Source organism: Mchenga conophoros, linkage group LG9, assembly GCF_057382185.1.
Source record: "Mchenga conophoros isolate Kocher_MC1m ecotype Shallow Benthic linkage group LG9, M_conophoros_male_GT1.1, whole genome shotgun sequence".
Lineage (NCBI taxonomy): Eukaryota > Metazoa > Chordata > Actinopteri > Cichliformes > Cichlidae > Mchenga > Mchenga conophoros.
In genome coordinates, this window is record NC_140534.1 from 26,129,307 (window position 1) to 26,150,111 (window position 20,805).

The 20,805-nt window shown below is 43.5% G+C and overlaps 1 protein-coding gene across 2 annotated transcripts in view; it reads left to right on the forward strand.

Moving 5' to 3' along the window:
* Window positions 1-2,283: 2,283 nt before the first annotated feature.
* Window positions 2,284-20,805, forward strand: part of sulf1 (sulfatase 1) — a 33,897-nt gene continuing 15,375 nt past the window's right edge. For both annotated transcript variants that reach the window (XM_085287253.1, XM_085287254.1), the window contains exons 1-5: window positions 2,284-2,601; window positions 14,884-15,178; window positions 15,570-15,809; window positions 16,497-16,648; window positions 19,299-19,468. In XM_085287253.1, the coding sequence (XP_085143379.1) occupies window positions 15,004-15,178; window positions 15,570-15,809; window positions 16,497-16,648; window positions 19,299-19,468 (737 nt within the window). In that variant the 5' untranslated portion in view covers window positions 2,284-2,601; window positions 14,884-15,003. The remainder of the gene's footprint in view (window positions 2,602-14,883; window positions 15,179-15,569; window positions 15,810-16,496; window positions 16,649-19,298; window positions 19,469-20,805) is intronic.

Below are 20,805 nucleotides of genomic sequence, written 5' to 3' on the forward strand. Positions count from 1 at the left end.
CTCTCAGCTTGAGCGTAGCACTTTATACTGGCACAGAGGCAGAATCACAGCTATGACACCCCTATATATCTCATTCAACCATAGAAAATGGAGCTAGTGAACCGAGGAGCCCCCCCACACTGGGCTGTGCCTGCACCTGCAAACCCAACTGATGGCTGGAAAGCTCTGAGGAAAAGGGGGGAAGTGAGCCTGAGGTCAGAAGAGGCTTGGATTCAGTTTGAGAGCAAAGCTTGCACAAGAGACAAGAGGTACCTAATAAGATAAGTATAAAATAAGAGAAAACAACTCATCTTAAAGGTAATTTATGTGCCTGATGTCCCCGCTGATGTGCTTGGTGAATTATTTGTGCAGTCAGGATAGGGAGAAGGAGAGTGAATAGGGGTTACCAGAGGACCATGTTGCCCCCCTGCAGGTCATTCAGTCATTCATAAGATGAGGCCGTTTTATAGACCTCCCCCTGCCCTCGCTTTTGTTGCCCTTGTGTCCATCAGCGGAAGTGAAAATGGAAAATGGAGATTAATGGCGGTCATGCAAAATGGTTAGCTTGTTTGCATAAACCATTGACCATTTTCTACCTTTTTGAAAGTTTGAATAGCCGTGGATAAGACTCTGGATGTTTTCTTCACAGAAACACACCTTTTAAGATGTTTACAGATGTGCTCAGCTTGTATAAAAACAGCCCCTCTCCCCTAGTGGGGCAGCCATCTTTAATCCAGTAAAGAGCACAGGGATTTGGTCGCCCCTGTCCTGCCTGAAGGCCCTTTTGAAACCTCTCGGCCGTGAGAATGGGGGCTTGGGGTTGTAGGTGTGGGTTGGGATGTGTGTAACCGTGCAGCAGGGGCTGGGGACAGTCTTTGTAAATTTAGTTAATCTAATTTGAGCTCGTTCCCCCCTCAGGCTCTTGCTCTGTCTCACCACTGCCCGTGTTTCAAACATCAGTCGGTGCCGGGAAGAGCATTACATGTCTAGGGCTTGTTTAGCTTAATGCAAACCTGCAGGGGAGATAACTAGTAGCATCCACTGAAAAAAGTCACTCTGTGTGGGTTTGTGCAGTAAAATAACATTAAAATATAAAGCTGATACAGATTTGGGACTGTTACACAATAAGGTGAAACTTTCTTTTAGGTATTAACCCCCCCCACACACACACACACACCCTCCCCCACCAAATGACTCATTATCAAGGGAAGTTGGAAAGTGGCACTCAAACTTTTGATTAATACCTGTCTGACAACTTCAAACAGAGGGCATTGTGTGTATGCTGCTCGTGCTTATGTAATGTAAATGAATCACTCACAAGCCTTTCTTTGCCGTTTCCCCACTCTGATTAACACATGATGATGCTGTTGCATATCAAACGGGCATCACCTCATTAGTGCTTGCCTTTGAATTTATCCCTGAATATCATTAGGGTCTCATAATCCCTTTTTAATGGATCAATGAGTAGGACAGTAGTTCAACCAACTGATGAACGTGACAACCTTTCTCACCTAACGCTCCTCGTGTTTTGAGTAAACTGAGAATTGGATTGATTTGTTTAGGAAACTGAGTAGTAATTGTGTTGCCATCGAAAGACTGATCGTCAAAGGTGTTTGCTTAAACAGCTGGCCATCATCTAGTCAAAAATATCTAGACGTCGCTTATCTCTTTTCTCCTTATCTTACTCTTTCCCTTAGCTTTGTCATTTTAGTGTATTCCCCTCTGCCCTCTTTCCTAACTTAAGGCAATAGGTGGTGAAGGGTTGGAATGTGGCCGGGGGACGTAAGGAGTTAACACACTAAGGTGTGAGGGCTGCTGCCTGCGCTTCTACGCTTGCAGATGTAACAGTTTAGTGCCAACAGCATTCCCACCTCGGAGCCAATATAGAATTTTATTGCATTTTTTGAAAAGTATTATTTCTTTAGACCACATGCGCTATAGATCCAGGGAGAGGAATTGGGCGGAGGGATTGTTATTTAAGCGACATTGCCAGCAACATAATGTGAAAGATACAAATTGTATCTCTCTATCTTCCCTACTTTAGCTCTTAAGCATGTGCCCCTCTCTCTCACCCTCTCTCCCCTCCCTTGCTCTCTCTTGCTTGCTCCCCTCCCCTTCCTCCTCCACTCACTCTCCCCATCCTACTCTGCCTCTCAGGTTACGATGACTGGGGGGTTTTCTTGCTCTCATCTCGTAGAGTGTCTGTGTGAGTGTGGGGTGGAGGCAGTGGTGTGACCGACTGTGCGTGTGTGTGTGTCTCCCTCTGCGCTGTGCTGTGTCCTTGTCCCTGCCTCCTGGCAGCGAGGAGCCACCCAGCAGCCGGTCTGTGATTGGGCAGGGGAGTGGGGTTCTTGACACAGCGTGGTGCTGACTGCTTTGGGACGTGTTTCAACAGATGGTCGAGGTTAGAGAGTGTCATCACATTGGGGAGAGGATTAGAGGAGAGAGGTTGTCTTCCAGGAGCTGTGTGGTCCCCCCTACTCTTGAAACCAAGTCCCAGCACGAAGATACAAACCCCTCCATGAGCAAAGGCAGATCTGGTCAAGAAGCGTGGGGATAAAACTGAGAGCAATCGTATCCTTGCCTCTCAGTCAGCCAGCACTTTTCTCTCCTGCCTTCCAGGTACTGTACAACTTTTTTTTACTCTTTCACTTCTTTTTTTGTCAGGTTTCCAGTTCTTTTGCAGAGCGTGCATGTTGTTGTTCATTTAGCAGTAAATTTCTGATTCACATTACAGTTCAGGAGTCAGGTATAACTCAGTAAGTCTGGACTTGTGAGCTGCGCTGTTCCTGCAGCCTGTCTGTGCTGCCCGTACAGCAGCTCAGTGTGTGCAGGATCTCATAGTTTTCCATGTGAATGACAGGAATTCCCTCGGTCGCAAATTCCTCCGTCTCAAGGGATTAGAAGGCAGCACATTCCATTAATGTCATTTTTTCCCCCAAAACGTGAGCGTTCATCAGTTCATTTTTCATTTTCCGAAACCGATTATATGAGCGTGAAAGGTAGCTCCATTACATTTTAAACTGCTCTCTCACTTAAAAGTATGTAACTGTCAGTATGGTGCAATCTATAAAAGATTACAGGTTGTATTTTATCATGTTCTTATTTTAATTGTGTCTTTTTTTTTTATCATACAGAAATCCAGTACTGAGTTTAAATTGTTTTCCTTTTCTGTAATAGCAAATGAAGACACTTTTTTTTTCGACATTTCCATAAATCAGCGTGGCATTTAATGTTCCTTCACTTCAGGCCAGATAAGTTTTTTTCATAAATCTCATTCAGAGTGCACCTCTGGCAGATCGTGTCAGTATGCGCTAAATGGATGAGCTGCTGAAGAGTTCTTTCCGGACAAACTGTCAAAGCTCAGCAGAGAGGGAGAGACGCTGGGAATGTGCACCTCACTTTAGCTATTTAGCTCAAGTCAAGTGAGAAGCGAAACTTGCCAGTGAAGTGGGAATATGATGTATAGTATTTATGCCTTGCTGCAGGCATTATGTGTGTGTGTGTGTGTGTGTATGAGGCATTTGCAAATGGAGACTGTGCAGCTGTGAAAAGTTGTGTGAACAGCAGCTGGGCTGAGAGGAGAGAAGGTTGTATGGGTGAAAGCTGCTGCTGTGTGAATTTGTGTTTACCTTTGTAAACCAGCCGTAGCTACACTTCCTGCTTGTTGCTCGAAGTATTTAACACAACCACCAACAGGTAGTGATTAGTACTGCTTTAAGACCTGTAGAGTTGTTTGTATGAGCTGATTGTTAGAATCAATCAGCTGGAGACATGACCGACTGTCGTTGCTTTTGCAGTCTTAAATTTTATTAGGGACACTGAGTGAAACTGAGTAAGCTTCTTAATAAAGAAAAAATCCAAATGTGGAGTACATTTTGCCCCTGTCTGCTGTGTGTGTGGTACATTGTTGAAGTCCATCCAAGTGAACGGTTTGACTTTAATGTGTACTGGATCACTGTGCTCACCTACAAGTCCGCAAAAACCAGGGAATTTATCCTTTTGACCTAGATGGCAAAATTTTACTGTGGTCCCATTCAAATCTAGTTCTTTGAGTAGACTGGCTGACTTAAATTTCAACACTTTGGCAGTGTCCATGTGTATTACTGAATGCGAGGCTGGAGAATGATGGGGAACTTTAACTTGAAACTTTCGCTACTGACAAGACTGATCCGCAAGCAACGCTTAGACTCAATATTCTGATTAACTTACTCGGAACACAGCAAAGCAGCTTTGGACTGCTTTAAAACGCCGTGCCTTATTGCCAGCGCAGAAAAGAAGATAGATCCTTTAAACAGTTTCTAGCTTAACTGTGGTACAAACAAGCGCATGAGCAGCTGCTGCAAATAATTACATTCTGGGGGGTAGGCGCTTGCCAAGACAAACGTTGTTCCAGTAGTCGCTTTGCCATCATTCAGATCTGCTTGCGGATGTATGTGCGTGTGTCTCTCTATGCGTGTGAAAGTATTCAGTGAGCTAATTTGTTCTTCTGATAAGCATGCCGAGAGACTGGGTGTAAGCGAATGCTACCAAACATGCGTGCGTCTGTTTAAATACCAGCAGTGGATCAGAGATTTCCCAGACACGCATGCCATCTCATCATGAACAGGGCCAACACATTCATGGAAGAGTGATTACTGCAGGAAGTGGAAATGGCTCAAATATGCATATATGTGTGTTAGTCTAATAGACTGAACAAGATTCTGTTTAAACGGGATGCAAACACAGTTTTAAACTTTTAGGTAACGCTCCTGTGGGAAGTCACTTTGGAGAAAAGAGGCACATGTAATGTCATACTGATCCAAGTTTCTCCATTTGTGTGTGTGCGTGTGGGGAGATGCTTTCAGGTGAGTGCTCAGTATTTTTAGCTTTTCTATCCTTACTTCTTCCTCCAAATCAGAACCATGTTAGATGAGCTTTGACTTGCCTCTGCTTTTTGTTGTCGTCTCCGACTCATTCATCATGCTGCATTGCTTTGTGAACTTGATCCTATGTGACAGGAGTCAGATGTCTGAATTCTGTCATTTATTTTAAAAAAGAGTTTAGTTGGGATTGTGGTGACACAGGTTCTAGTATTGAATAATTATTTTGAATCAAGTAGCACTTAATCAGTTTAATTGGATTGAGACATCTTTGCTTTGAAGTCCAGTGGAATGACACTAGTTTAGTTTTTCCCCTTTTTCCCTGGAAAGTACAGAGAGCAGTGCTGTATAACTGTAGTTTGTGTGTGTTCTCTTGTGTGTGTGTGAGCATGTTAAGAAAAGATTTCCTAAACCACCCTCTCTCCTCCAGAACTTGTTTATCTCTTCAACTTAATGATAGTGTTCCTCATACTAGCCTGATTGCATAGTAGCGCTTGTGTAGATTGCACAGTCCTATCACTGCAAATGACCAGCATTTGAACAGTGAGCATTTGGCATGCTTTTATTTATGTGGGATCCAGAAAGGCTATCTTTAGATGAGTCAGCCACTTTCCCAGTTCCTTTGTTGACCTTACTGATCAAACATTGTTATGGAGTTTTGATCCATTTGCAAAGTGCACGTTAAATTAAGTCTTTTTTTTTTATTTTTTTTATTTTAGGCACCTATCTCAAAAGAAATCTTTTAGGCGGTATTTGGGAGCTCATGATAGCACCCCATATGTTTGTTCAGCTTGCTATTTGAATGAGAGAGGTCAGGGCATGCAAACATTACATCCATCTCATTATTGGAGGGAATTCCTTATCCCTCCAACCTTTGATGTGGTATTTAGGACACCGTAAAAGGAGCAGCAATCCAGACACACATTCAGTACTTTACTGTTTTCTATGGCTCTCATCCCCTTTGTCTCGAGCCTCTGCCTTGATGACTAGTCAAAAAGGAAAGATGTGTTTTATGAAGAAAATGTTCAGTAGGTGGTTCAGCGACACAAAAGCCAGGAATGACCCCAGACAGCCCGTGCAATTGTGGCCTGAGAATTTACACAACAGGGGTAAATGCGGGTTTGCTAATGGTGGCTAAAAGTGCACTTTAATGGGTAAATCCTTGGTGAGAGAGGGAGACTGAGAGAGAGAAGGTTTTAATGCTTTTTCTGTAATGTTCACAGCAGCGTTTGTTCAGATGTCACTGCACGTAGATGCAGCATGGACTTTAGAGTGAGAAAGAGAAAGCCAGGTCAAGAGAGCCACAGAGGGGGAAGTGGAAGCGGGATAAGATAAAGGAGAGGCCAAGATCAGAGAAAGGGAGGTGTGAATGTGTGATAAAGAGGGGACGAAAGAGAGAGTTTTAAAGTGGAAAAAGATGCAGGGAGGTTGGATAATGTGTGCACTTTTGAAACACATGGGTACAAACATAATCTTCTTGCAGGACAAAAGACAAACACAGAAAAGCTATTTACACACATAAGCACACTATGCACGAGCTCACCCCCTCTGTCCTCCACCTCCCAGAGGGCTGGACAGTCCCTGCTTTGTCATTTCTCTTGTCCAATAATCCTCCTCCCCAGGGAGAAGCAATCTGTTTTAGATTTGAAAGAGAAAGGATCCTGCCTGTATCACGTACAATTAAGCAGCCGTCAGAATGCGTCGGCGAAAGTTTGGAGGGAGAAGTGCTGCCACTGGGGGGTTGCCCCTTTCATCCGCCGCCTTTCCAGAATGGATATAATGGGGTGGGAGGGTTGGGGGGGATGTTGTTGGGTGGGGAGGAGGCAGAGGGAATGAATATGTTTCCTCACCCCTTCATTGCGCTCTACAGCTCGACTAATAGAAGCCAGCATGCGTTTGTTTCAGCTCTTCTGCTCCCTTTCTTTCCTTCTCCCCTGGAGCGAGCAAACACATTCAGCTTCTGCCAGCGCTCTCCCCTCCTCTGCCTCTGTGTACGTACACGCACAAGCGCTTATATGCGAGGACTTGGCCGTGTTCTGCTGGTCGCCTCCAGTCCTGTTTGACCTTATTTGATCAACACGACTCGGCCGTGTGGATGCAGAATGGCTGCATCTTTAAAGTGTTTGAACAGCAACTTGCTTTATAATGAAAAGCTCTATGATGGCATGACTCACATTATTGTCATCTTGGTTTTCTCGAGTTGCCCGTGGCAACTTCAGCTGATTCTGTCTGCTGTCTCTTGAACATGTTTGGATGATGTAGTGGCTGCATTCTTCTACTTTTGGCTCAAAAGTAAAAGGCCTGGAAGGATTCGGATGGGTAAGCTTCCTGTTCAACGCTGTGCGAGCTAATTTATCTTTTTATCGAAATCGTGTTTTATTATTTCTTTATTTACAATGGAATTAAATATGGAAATTTTGCCAGAGAGCATAAAGTTAATTCAATTACAAATGACGTTGCTGCGTGCTTTGGAAAGCCACACACTAAGCCAGAGGCAATGGAAAGGAGATCTCCCCTGCGTACAAATTACAGGTTACGTGTCTGTCTGCGTTCAAGTCTGAGTGATTCATTCTCTGTTTGAGTGAATGACACGCACTCACAGAGTACATGATATCCAAATACCCGGCGTTCACACACACACATATCCAAAGGCATGATTGGGTGAGAGGGGGGGAGTGCTGAACTGGCACAGGTGCAATGAGTCCAATACATTTTTATGAGTGGTATCATGTTGGTGTGTCTGAGTCATCGAGAAGTCTGTTTATGACATTCACGGTCACACAGGCTGGTTCCCATGATCTATGTTTGTCTATGATTCCCAAAAAATATGCCTCCACATGCTTCACATTTTGGGGGTGTTTAGTTTCATGTGCCAGGAGCCGCACTACATTTAATAGAAGTTTCCTTTCTCAACTGTTGCCACCTTTTTCACTCTTTCACAGAAGTAGGGGGATTTATAATACAACAGTTTTTCTAAGATTAAACTCATTTACAGTCACCTGTCTAGAAGCTAGATGTAATAAACTCTGATGAATTAGCATATTCTAAACAAAGATTTCATTAAATTGTTTTTATTGTCAATTACTAACTAGTGGACATTGACAGAGTAGCTCATTTGTTCCTATTAAACAAATTCACCACCTTAGAAATCCTTTGCTTTTTCAGTATTCACAGAGTGCAAGAGAAAAAAATAAAGTCACACTTTTCACATAAGGGAACAAAAATCATCCATCAGGCTTGGTGCATTGGCTCTCTCTGTGTTTCTCTCTCTCTGCCATCATGTTGCTGATTTCATGGAAAAGAAGTCAGTCTCTTTATTCTTGACAATTACCTCAGTGGAAACCCATTGAAGCAATTTGCCATAGCTCTCTTTTGTGGTAAAAGAAATAATTTATCTGGGGTATATTTGACACGTCAAAGAGACAAGAAAGCCACCCGTGAGTGAGCAATTCATTCTGCTCCCTCTCACTCTCTGGAGCACTTGTACTCTGATAGAGTGTTTCTGATGGGAGTGTGGATTTTGACAAGAACGTGGCTGGAGGAATAAAAAATGCGTTTTTATTTCATTCAGCTGAGGTCGTCTGTTGCTAATGGTTTCCATTCATGGCTTAGAATAGTTTAAAAAAGAAAATGCTTGCTTTAGGCTCATATAACTGTGGTTGCTGATCCTCTGATTGTGATTCCATGTTTTCATATCACACTATAAATCAGTGGAGTGGTTTCCCTTCTGTTCACTTTCTTCTCTGCTTCCAAAAACCAGTGAGACAAACAAACTAAAATAAGGACGTGATGAAGGACGACCTTCAGGCCCTCGGGGAAGAAAGCCGAAGGCAATAACATGCTATTATATAACACCTGGCTAGCTTACTTGGTGTGGTCTCTGGTTTAACTTGCTAACCTAAATTTGTCAGATACAATAATAGGACTTTCCACACGAACATTAACAAAAGTCTTAATGAGACTCTTTCGACAGAGCAATGTGCCATGTGTGGAACTCTTTAAGCTTAGCTCAACACAGTAGAGAAAGGAGGCGCTAACTTGTGGCACTACTTTGTTTTAATTACTGTGTTAAACTGACATGGAGGAAAACACCAGATTAGAAAGAAAAAACTGCCCAGCCGTCCTCCACCTACAGTTGTTTTATATACTTTGACAGCAGAGGTTACCAATAGGTGTAGCACCAGCACATCATAACGTTATATATAAAATATATTGATTTTAAATATTACCACTAATTTTAAATCATGGAGGCAGAAACGGGCCTCTTGAACTTTCTAAATTCCAGTCCGGTTACTGAAAGTATGATAGCCGTGTGTGAGTGATTGCCATGGATGCCTACATAAAGTTCTTGGTTTAGACTCAAAGAACTAAATAGCCGAGGATATGAATGTTTAAATACAGACCACCGTCAGACTGGGAACACAAATAAAATGTGACCTTTTGTGTTTTTTACTCATTTACCTCCTAATGTACTCAAAACCCACTCATGTTTCCAATAGGCTGCTTGTGGGCCCACAAGTCATTCCCACTTTGAAGTATTTTGGACCCGGATTCATTTAATTATACATTAAGATGCATCCATAATATTGATGGAGTGGAATGACAGCCATGGCACTACAAAGGGTCTCTCCCCAGGTCCGAGAGAAACATGTGGGGTTTAACTAATAGCTGTGAATGCACTAACTCCAGGTTCATGTTTCACTGAATTGAGGCCATTCTTCTTCATTAAAGTGGCCTGCATTGTACCCCAAACAAACCACATTCCAGTGAACGGGAAGCTTAAACATCTGAAGTTTTATCGTTTTTAATATTGAACAAAACAAAGATTCTGATTGTGCCTGTCACAGTAAAGGGTTTTGTAGCCATAAACGTGCTGGAACAGTGATCTCTCTTCACTACTTTGCACTTGGGTTTTCTCATTGGAATTTTTGCATAAATCTTACACCAACTTGGGCATTTTGGTCAAACAAATCAATGGAGTTAAGAGTCTGAAAACACCAAGGTTTGAGTCTTTTCCCAGTGCCTACCCACAGCCAAGTAAATGTACTGGGACAGAACTCCCCTTCAGTCGGCTCAGTGTGGCTGACGGGTGGGCCTTGATGGGTACAAGCGCTGCCCTTGGCCTGCCGGGCACAGCAGGCCCTGACACAGGCTCTCCTCAGTATAAAAGTCCCTCGTCAGCCCTCATGGCAGCAGACCAGCTGAATTCCCTCAGATTACAGAAATATTTGGACAAACCTCCATATTAATCTAAGTCCTCGTCTTATTCATTTTTTCCTCTCTGAAAGAAGGAGTGCAAAACATTGTGTCTTTATCTGTTAATCAGACCAGCCTGTAGTTTAGCATGTTTTATATCCCGACTCTGCGATGTTTATTTCTTTCTTTCAGCAGTTCTCCTATGGTCGAGGAATGACTATGTATTAAATGATTTTTACTGTTATTGCAAGTCATGCAGCCTACAGTCGCAGAGCAGCCTACAGAATTCAAACTATGCTGTTGGACTATAATTCCCCTCCATTGTTCCTCTGTGACTTGGCTGCCATAGAGATGGACTAGGCAAATAGCGAGGGAGCAAGAGAGAGACTGAACAGGAATAAGGGGGGATTTGAGGTGCTTTGAAATGGCCATTGTCCTTAATAGCAAGGCCTTTTTATGAATGACTGATTTACTTTAGAGGAGCATGGCATCTGGTTTGTGTTTGACTTGCATCTTGTTTTGGGAATGTGAACCCCCTCACCTCCAAACTCTCTGTGTTAACTTGGGCAAGATCCTCCTCTGTGAGCATGCATGCGCTCGTGGACAAACATGTGGCTGTTAGAGATACGCGAACTCTCGGCTGTCATCCTGCCTTTTTACATAAGAAGTCTTTCATGTGCGCTCTTGGGTAATCTGCTACTTTTCAGTCACAGCTGATAAATGTATAGACTGCCGCTCCTGAACGAACACGACTTAAGCCAGATGCAGACCATTGATGAAATGAAAATGTGGGCCAATCACAACCAGACAAGACTTTTGTTGCCTTCATACCTCTGTTTTCTTTTTTTTTTCTCTCGCTCTCTCTTCAGACTTTCACCTCTTAACCCCTGTGTGTGGGTAGCCTCAGGTTGCTGAGGTTAGGTTAAACAAGCCACCATCAAAGCCATAACACCACTCAGGTCGGAGGAGGGTCAGGACGCAGCAGTGTGTGGTTTGAGGCCCTAACAAGAGGGCACAACTGCCAACCAGCCAAATACTGCTGCCCTGCATGGCTACACAAGCAGCAACTCTATTATGTTCAGCTTTACTCGATGCACAAAGCACAGCTGTCTGTATAGACATACCAAATTACCGAGCAATGCTGCATGTGTTGTAGGAAAGCAAGTAAAAGAGCTGTTTTTCTACAAGTAGGAGAAAAAAATACCCTCATGAAAGCAAAGATTAGTACGGTGTTGAGGTGTGCTAAAAGTGTTGATTGCCATTAATCTGAAAATTGCACATCTTTTATGTATCTGGCAGCTGTGCATCTGAAAACTCCATAGTGGCCTTTTTGTTTCAGTCCTTTTGAACTCCTAGGCATGCTGCGTTCCTCCCATCCATGCCCAATATTTCTCCCCCCAGCTTAACCATGATGAGTACAGTAAGGGCTCATTTAAAGGGTCATTAGAGCTAATCCTTCAAAACAATGAGGAAGGAGAAACAATGTGCTCCCTAGTCCTCTGACTCTGTCCAGTAATAAAGACCTCTTGTTCACTCCACAGATGTATAGAAGTTGCCTGTTCTGCTGATATCACGCTACATGACATAAATAAATGAGTCATTCAAAATGAAAGGCTTGCGAAAATGACATGAAAATGATCTGCGAGGGATCGTGAAATTGGAAACATGAATTTGAACTCTGGAGGCAAAAAAGAATCAGTGATGATAACAGAAGATGGATTTGGAAGCCTAATAATAACTTTCACATATCAGAAGTCATTCATATTGTTTTGTGTATTTAAAGTGTACAAAGTGCCTAATTTATGCCGATCCCTGAATGTGCCTGAAGCCATTAATTCTGTGTAACACTTTGTAAAGCTTTTGTACAAAACAAAATACACACACACGTGTGTTTGTACACACACAACTAATGGAGTTCATTCTGACATCTAGCGGTAGTTAAATAGGTGTTTAAACTATCCTGTCTGTAAAGCTTAGACACACTTTCAAATCTGGAGCAGATGTTTTTATTATACATTTTAAATAGAGCATATTAAACTATAAAGCATACCGTGCTGCTCTAGAGTGCTCACAGGATGTATTCTATATTTAAAACAAGCCAAATTAAATCTTCATGTAGAGTGGACCTGTCTGAGGCAGAAATTGCTGCAGGGCTACTTGTTTTATTCTGATAAAAGCACCACGATGTGGTGCATGGAAGGAATATCTCCTAAGCATCCTTGGGCAAATTACATTTTTAATTCAAGTAAAATCACTTTTTTGCCTCTTTCTCACTCTTGCTCAGTGAATTGGAAACTTTCTGCATGAACTAAAGGTCACAATATAGCCTGCCATCTTTGCTTTATAAACAGCAGTTGCTTATCTCGACACTCTGACATGTCCTGTCACTCAGCTGCTCATTTCCTCTAGAGGCTTTACGCTCCATATGTCACATTAGCATGAGGAAGTCAGGGCACTGAGGATATGATGCCAGCATATACTTGGGTTTTCTTTGATGATGGGTCACTTTGAGAAGGATGATCGAATGACTCAAGACCTGTAGAAGTCCTTTTGCTCCTAAGTGAACCTCAGATGGCCTAGTGAGCAAAGTGGATCAGGTGAAATGGACTACGAGCGGTAGTCCAGAAAAAGGGGAGGGGGCCTGCATAATAACAGCCCTCATTCTATTGGGGGGTTTTGTGTGGCGCTTTATTAGCCCTGCGGTCTCAGTCATTTCAGACAGAATAGCTATTGACTCCACTGTAGATCAGCACCACAAGGTTTGCATCAGACACCACAATGAACCTTCTTGTCTGTTTTGTCTAAGATGCAAGAAGAGGCCATTGCTTGGAATCGTTGGCATGTAAAATTGAATTTGCGCTGGGTGCTAACATTACACTCGCTGGCCGACTGGCTTACAGCTGATGTCAGGTCTTCCGCAGCTCTGATAGAAACAGAGACTTGAGCTTTGTCTAGATATGGGTTATGTGTCTTGTATATGGGAAGCGTTCCCAATTTGTGTAGGAGGACTTGGATCCACACGGCAGAAGAGTGTGTTTTTTGTGGGATAAAGGCTCGTCTATGAGTTTCTGCGTGTCACCATGTGTTTGTAAAGTAGTTTGTGTTGTGTGTGTAGCTCACTGCAAGGTTCTGTGCACTCTGCCACCTCGCACCAGAGGGGTGTTTGTCCAAACGGCGCCAGTGTTTGCACAGGGCTGTCACGATGACTGGGCTGGCTGGCTAGTCCAGACACAGCTTGTCTGAAACCCAGTACACCAAAGTACTCTTAAAGCTCTGTCTGAAGCTCTGCTTATCATATCTAACATCAAACTGGAGAAGCAGCTGAAATAAACAGCGTAGTAGAGCAGGGTCAACATTGGGAGGTGTTGGGTGTTTGAGATGATTTGCATCTATCTGATACACGACTAGAGTAGGTGTTTTAATTTCCTGATGCAAATTACCAAACAGAATCTTTACCGTCCTCGACTACCATCCGAACAACGCAGGTTAGTTCATTCTGGACTGTGCGATAGATCAAAATCATCAAGATACAAATCATTTATTAGGGTTGTTACTCTCTGCTGATTCGGACAGGCCTTTTGTGGAAATGATGGTAAGGGCGGAGCCACCCAGTGGGGTTTGGCCGGGCTCAGGTGTCATAGACCTGCCATTTGTTTTCAGGCCATTAACCCAGAATAGGGAGCAGTGTGGTGCCACTCAGTGGGACTGCTGTCCGCAAGGCACTTTTTCACAGGTGGTGATGAGGTTCTCATTATTACTGCATCACGGTTCATCTCACAGGCAGAAGCCATTCTTTCACATATATTTTATATATATTTGAAGGCATCTTTGAATTCTTATTACATTTTAACTTTAATTTGTAGCACAACACTACCGGTATAATGTTTTGAATTCCTTTAGACTGGCTTTTCATTGGTACAGGAATAAAATCTGAGCTCAGGTTTGTACTAGTATACATTTTACTTTACTGATCACTGGAATTTAGTCGGAGCATTCAGCTATGATGACTGTTATAGTGAGCAAGAGGCTGCCAAGTGATGACTCAGTGGTCATCTGTGATTCCCGACAGTGGCGTTGCAGTTAATGTAGTGGAACCCTCTCCCCGCCTCCAGTGCCTTTTTTCTCCCCCCACTGGCCCTGTGTCATGCTTGACTCACCAGGGGGTGACTTTTGAGTGGCAGGTAAAAGGGGGGCCACAATTGGCTCATGCAGGCAAGTGGTTCTGGGTGTGCAGCCAATGGCCTAATCTCATCACAGTTAGCTAAACAGCAGCTGTCCAGTAGGGATGGAGACTTTCCGTGCACGAGTGTGTTCTCTGACACGGTAGAAGAGTGGAAAACCAGGAAACGATAGAGAGAGAGATAAAGAGAAAACTGTAAAAGTAGGGGACTCGCGGGATTCTCTGAGGTGAGATCTGTGTTTCTAGATCTTCAGTTTATTTGTTTTTGTTTAACTTTGACAGAGTTGAGTATTTTCTTTTCTTTCAGATCAGGGAGTTGAGGGTGAGGGATTTTTGTGTTCAGTATTAATGGAGTTTCCATCTGCACACAGCATATATTTGAACTGCTGAATAAGTTTTCCTTGCTGGACCGTTAAGGGCTAAAGCCAATCTGTTTTGGCTTCCCTGTTTATGGATAAACTGTTCTGTTTGAGTGTGATTTGTGACCATCTGCACAGAAGTTACCTGAAGTAAATGTGCTTAAATGTTCCAACAGGGATTCTGGCTTTCTGCAGGTGCAATGCAGTTTTCTCTTCCACTACTGCAAAACTGACCCTAAAGTTTCACCTCCCACCATGCTTATTGTTGTAATGTCTCCATACATTTCCCCCTCTTGTCTCCCCACAGTCCATCACTGCTGCAAGAGCTGCACAAGTGTGAGTGAGCGGCCCGGCTGGTTCTCTCCCTCCCCTTCTCTCCATTAATCTCCTCCATCTACCCATCCTCTGGCCTGTTGTTTCAGTCACCATGCTGATTCACTGGCTGTCCTGGTTGGCCCTCCTGTCGCTGGATTGGGCTCCAGGCAGCTGGGCCTTCACCACCACCAGGGCTCAGGGCCTCAGAGGTCGCATTCAGAGAGACCGCAGAAACATCCGGCCCAACATCATCCTCATCATGACTGACGACCAGGATGTTGAGTTGGGTAAGGCTGCCTGGCAGAAACCCCTGGTCTTCCTGGAAATTTTCATTTGGCTTCAATTTTTTTCCCTATTTAAAAGAAAAAGTGCACAGTTTATCTAAAATTCAGTGTTTTTCCCAGTCTTCAATCCTCTCTGTTCTAATGTGTTTCTTTGTCTTTGTGGTGATTTGCATCAGGACTTCTGTAGTCTTTCTTGGCACATTAAATATTAAGTAGAGGCCATAAGCCACACCGGAATGGCCATCTGGTCTCTCGTGTGCTGAATTGTAATTATTTGCCTTTCAGAGCACTGAATCACAGATTAAGTAAATACGAGTGAAAAACAGTATTTGCGTGTGTTTAATAAGATTTCGCTGTAACTGTACAGCACTGATCACGTTACCTCGCCCTCCAGGTTCTCTACAGGTAATGAATAAAACCCGCAAGATCATGGAGGATGGTGGCACTTCTTTCACCAATGCCTTTGTCACCACACCCATGTGCTGCCCGTCACGTTCTTCCATGCTGACGGGCAAGTACGTCCACAACCACAACACCTACACCAACAATGAGAACTGTTCCTCCCCTTCCTGGCAAGCTCAGCATGAGCCGCGCTCCTTTGCAGTCTACCTCAATGAAACTGGCTATAGAACAGGTTTGTGAATACACACTCACACAAATATAATTGAGGACTCTTTATTTCATGCCTGTGGTGTTCTCTTATTATTTATTTATGGAAAATGGCAGTTTTGATAGTGACGATGGTTCACCTGTATGAGGTTCTCGGTTCTGATTAACAGAGTGTCAGTCACTACTAGCTCTAATCTCCTCCTGGCAACGCCATTCATATGTTAGTCAATGCAAATTTATACAGTAAGCTAGACTCCACAAACCTGCCTGCCTGCCTGGCTGTCTGCTGTGAGAAATGCAAACACGTTGAGCGTGCCAGGTCGATGTCGTGTCTCATCAGACACTGTCTGCCTGAGTGATGGGCAGGCGTTGAACTGGGCAGCTCAGTGGGGTCCTGTGGGCTGCAGCTCGACTTGTGGTTTTGGAGTCGTTGCGTTAGTCTGCAATTAGCCGTCTCTGGGACAGCCTGGCTTCCTGCCCAGCCTATCCGAGAATGTTGTCAGAGAATCCAGGGAAAAGGAGACAAGCAAAAATGTTAAACATCACATAAGCGCAGATAAAGTCGCACAGTCACACAATTATGTTTTTTTTTTTTTTTTTTTTACAGGCATCGCCTTAAGGAAGCAGTGCTTGTAAAGACTGCATATATAAAGAAACTGCATATTAAAAGAGGCCCATCTCTCCCTTCTTTCTCTCATCTTTTCTTCTGCAGCTTTCTTCGGCAAGTACCTCAATGAGTACAATGGCAGCTACATCCCACCTGGGTGGCGCGAATGGGTTGGATTGATCAAAAATTCCCGCTTCTATAATTATACTGTCTGTCGGAATGGTTACAAGGAGAAACATGGTGCTGATTATGCCAAGGTATGTGTTCTCATAATTCATACGAAAAGGCTCTATTAGCTCAGTCCCTAATTTGTTTTGCCGTTATGACTTAATATTAAGACTTCACATGACAAATTGCAGGTTCCACTCGCTTATAAATACAGACAGTGAAGCAGCTTATGGCTGTGTGGTGATTCAGGATGGCAGGAATTCTCTCTTGAGGATTAAAGGGAACGAGCTGAGTTGACGCCTCCTCTTTCTGCAGCATCCTTTTATTATGATGCACCTTTCCTCAATATTTAGACGCTATAAAACTGGTGCATCTTTATGAGAAGCCAACTTGACAACTTGTGACAAAAACTGACCTGCACTTGTTTTTGTCTCTCACTCTTATTCTTCCTCTTTGTGTCTCACTATCAAGTTTTGCAGAATGACTTTGTGCTGTAACACCACTGTTTGCTACTGCTGGGGGATGACTGTGGTTACACTGTCTTTTTGTAGCTCTAGATGGCATCGGTCATCAATCTTCCCCAAATGTTTTTGTAAGAGCTGTCAGTTTGTTTTCGCAAGTCCGTGCCAATATCTCCCTAGGTTGCACAGTGCTGGATATACAAGAAATCCATGTGGCGGGCTGGCCTATGAGATGGGCAAACAAATGTTTGGATTGCTACTTCTCTGCCAACTTGGACCAAGGTGTAAAATTACCCACAGGCTTGGGCCGGTGTGTTTACATGACACGGACTTGGTCAGCAGATTGTGGTTTACAACCAAATGGACACAATATTTTCTGTTTACTGCCAAAGCCCATCAACCTGCTGCCACCAGGACAACCGCAGTTCTTTAGGTTTGGATGGGGTGAGAAGGTCAGAGTATCTGTGCAGAGTGCATCTTGCACATCATGACACTGATTAAGCTACAGACCCTGTGTGATTTCATCCAGTTAGGTCCTGTTTGATTTTTCTTCTGTAGGAGGATGAGTTAATTGAGGTTAAGGGTTTTGTCAAACACTCTTGAGTGAGATTTAGTTTCAGAATATCATCCATCAATATCAAATCCCATGACAGTAGAGCAACAACTCTAACAGCTGTGATATTATAAAGTGTCTCACTGCTAATTTGACAGATGTGCAATCTTGTAACTTTGAAAAAACAATAAATGTTGTAAATGTAAACCTATAAAACACTGGTGCATTGGCTGTCCTGTAGGTCATTTAAAAACTTATGAGGATTACAAATTAAATAGATGAACGATTTGGGAAAATGAAACCATGTACTAATGGGGTGCCGTTGGGTGAGTGCCACTTACTATTACCAATCAGCTCCAAAAGGGAAAAGTGATATTCTTCACCTCCCTGACTATTTTATAGTCACTGGCCAGGCATTCCCCACGACACTGTCACTTCCTTCTGACCTGCCAGAGCTCTCAGCAGCAGTGGCTCAGATTTGGGAGCTGGCAACATAAAGTGCACGGCGGTGCTTTGCCATGTGCACATAATCATCGGCCTCCACGGGCATGTACAGCCGCCAGGCCATTAAAGCTGGTCTAGCTGTAAAACCTATTAGAGACAAGATGAATCAGCCAAACCCACTTCTGACATTTCAAGGAAATCACCCGTTACCCTTTGATTCTCAGCCTGGCACTCCCTTTCATTTGTTGTATGCCAGGCAGCAACAACAGGTACAATGGTTGGTCTTCTCTTGGAAACTTGGCGAATGCTACTGTAATTTCAGTTCAAGGTGGGACTGCTGTACAGTGTTGTGACAATTTCACATTTCCTGTGTCTAAGCTCTTCACATTCATCCAGTTGTTCTCTCTTTGCCTGTGGTGTTTAATTTAGAGAAACACAGCATTTGGCATCTTGAGAACTGTTGTTGGCGCTTGAGTCTACTTTCTGGTTTGATCCCTGGTTGCTCCGGTCTGTATGCCAAGTATCCTTGGGCAAGATACTAACCTCAAGTTGCTCTCCCATGCATCCATCAGAGTATAAATGTGTGTAAATGTCAGATAGAAGAAGCATAGAAAAAGTGCTTGTATGAATGGTGTGAATGGGTGAATGAGGCAAATTGTATAAAGCGCTTTGAGTGCTTAGGTAGAGGAGAAAAGCGCTGTATAATAACCAGTCCATTTACCATTTATATTACCCAAAGCCAATATCTCAGTTTCTTAAAAGATATTTTGATGTCACTTTGTGTGAAAAAGACAAAAGGAAGCAGGGAGATGTAGCAGAAAGTGAGCGAAATAAAATGAAGTTAGCAGAAAGCAAATTTATCACAACATGCTATTTAAAAGGGCCTGGCCCCTCGCCATCAAGTGGTGTCACATTCAATAGTGCAGAGATTCACTGATGAGGCAACTGCCCACATACTGTATACACATACGCACACTCATTTACACACACACACAGGCAAGCTGCCAGCTGTTGACTCGACAGATTGGTACCGTAGTGTACTCAATGGCCCCACTTCATATCCCCAATGGCCCCTCTCAATTTATTTGAAAGTGACTAGACGAAGGCAAGCAACATGTCACGGTGATTGGACTGCAAATGAGTTATGAAAGCATGTGTTGTGTAATTTATGTTCTTTTTTTTTTGGTGTATATTTTCCCTCAGTTCCATATTTATTTCTAGGTTTTTTCTTTTAGACTTTTCGCCCTTTTAACGGGCCTTATTTTTGCTCTTCTTTCAAAGGACTATTTCACTGACCTAATCACCAACGACAGCATCAGCTTCTTCCGCATGTCCAAGAAGATGTACCCGCACCGTCCCGTGATGATGGTCGTCAGTCACGCTGCTCCTCACGGCCCAGAAGACTCGGCGCCACAGTATGCCGAATTCTTCCCGAATGCTTCGCAGCACATGTAAGCAATACTGAGGCTCACATTATCATACATGCTCAAACATATACACTAATCAGGGTTTTGACACAGGAATTGTAGCCTTAGAGAAGAATGAAAAATGAGTGTTTAGGGCCCAGATTTTGATTTCAGCCTTTGTCTCATTAACAGCTAAATTGAGTTTTTGCGATTTGGTTTGCCTAACATTATTACAGTAAGTATGCACCCCAATCCCCACGAGATGACAGGTTGCTCTGAAGCCGCTGGGGGCGAGGACTTGGCAAGCGTGAAATCAAAATGATTTATCATCCAAGAGTAGCTGAGGCACATACCATAGGGAAGATCGGGAATGGTTTTTTAACGTAGCACTGTGCTCTATGCCAAACCCACACTGGCCTCCAGCAGCTCTCATTGAGTTAAGCTGCAGTACTTTGGGTTGTTTCACTGGCACCAAGCCCTACTGCCTCACTGCACGGCTCAATGTGTGGAGGCATGGTGTTTTAGAGAACTAGATTTGGACTTGAAGACTCAATACTCCCTTTTCTTTATGTTTCCCAGAGGTTTTAGTGTTCCTGCCTCTCACTTTCTGTCACACTTAACTTTGTCATCTATTTATACTACCCCTCTGTCTCTCTATCTGTATATCTCTGTTTCTATCACTCTGTTTACCTCTCCCTCCTTGTTTCCCAGTGTCATCTCCTTCTCTCTTTCCAGCTCGCTCTGCTTACCCCTTCCTCCCCGCCTGTGCAATTCGCAAAGGACTTCCTGACCCCATCCATATCAATCAGCAGTTTCGCCCTGGAGCTCCTAGGACCAGAGGAATGCATTGTGCGCTCTGGAACACCCTTTGTGACATTATTAATTTATTTTTAGCTTGAGTCTCCGGGTGAAGGGGGTGGAGCTGGGGCCCACGAGTGACTAAAGGGGTTGCCCCAGTTATTGTGTGTGTGTTTGTGTAGATTAAGTGGTACTAAGGAGAGCCCAGGTGGTTGGCATGGTTGGGTGTTTGTTTGACTATAAACTTTCATAACAGCTATGGGAACACTTTTTTTCCGATGTTCAAAAATTTCTTTTTATAGATGGGGATATTCTTGACACTGTTCCATTTTAAATTGGATTATGGAAAGATGACTTTGTAGTAGATGCCATCTACAGCTAGTGTGTTATGCACAGAGATGGAAAGAGACCGCGTGGCAGTTAAGGAGGAGCCGCTTCATAAATCAAAACAAGCGTCTGTGCTTTTGACAGCACCAGTAGCTGGGGATGGTTTGATGTTAATGTCATTAACATTCCTCAGGTGCTTTTACTCTCTCTCAGATGCGAAGTATGTTCCCGACCTATTTTAAACACCGTAGATTTGG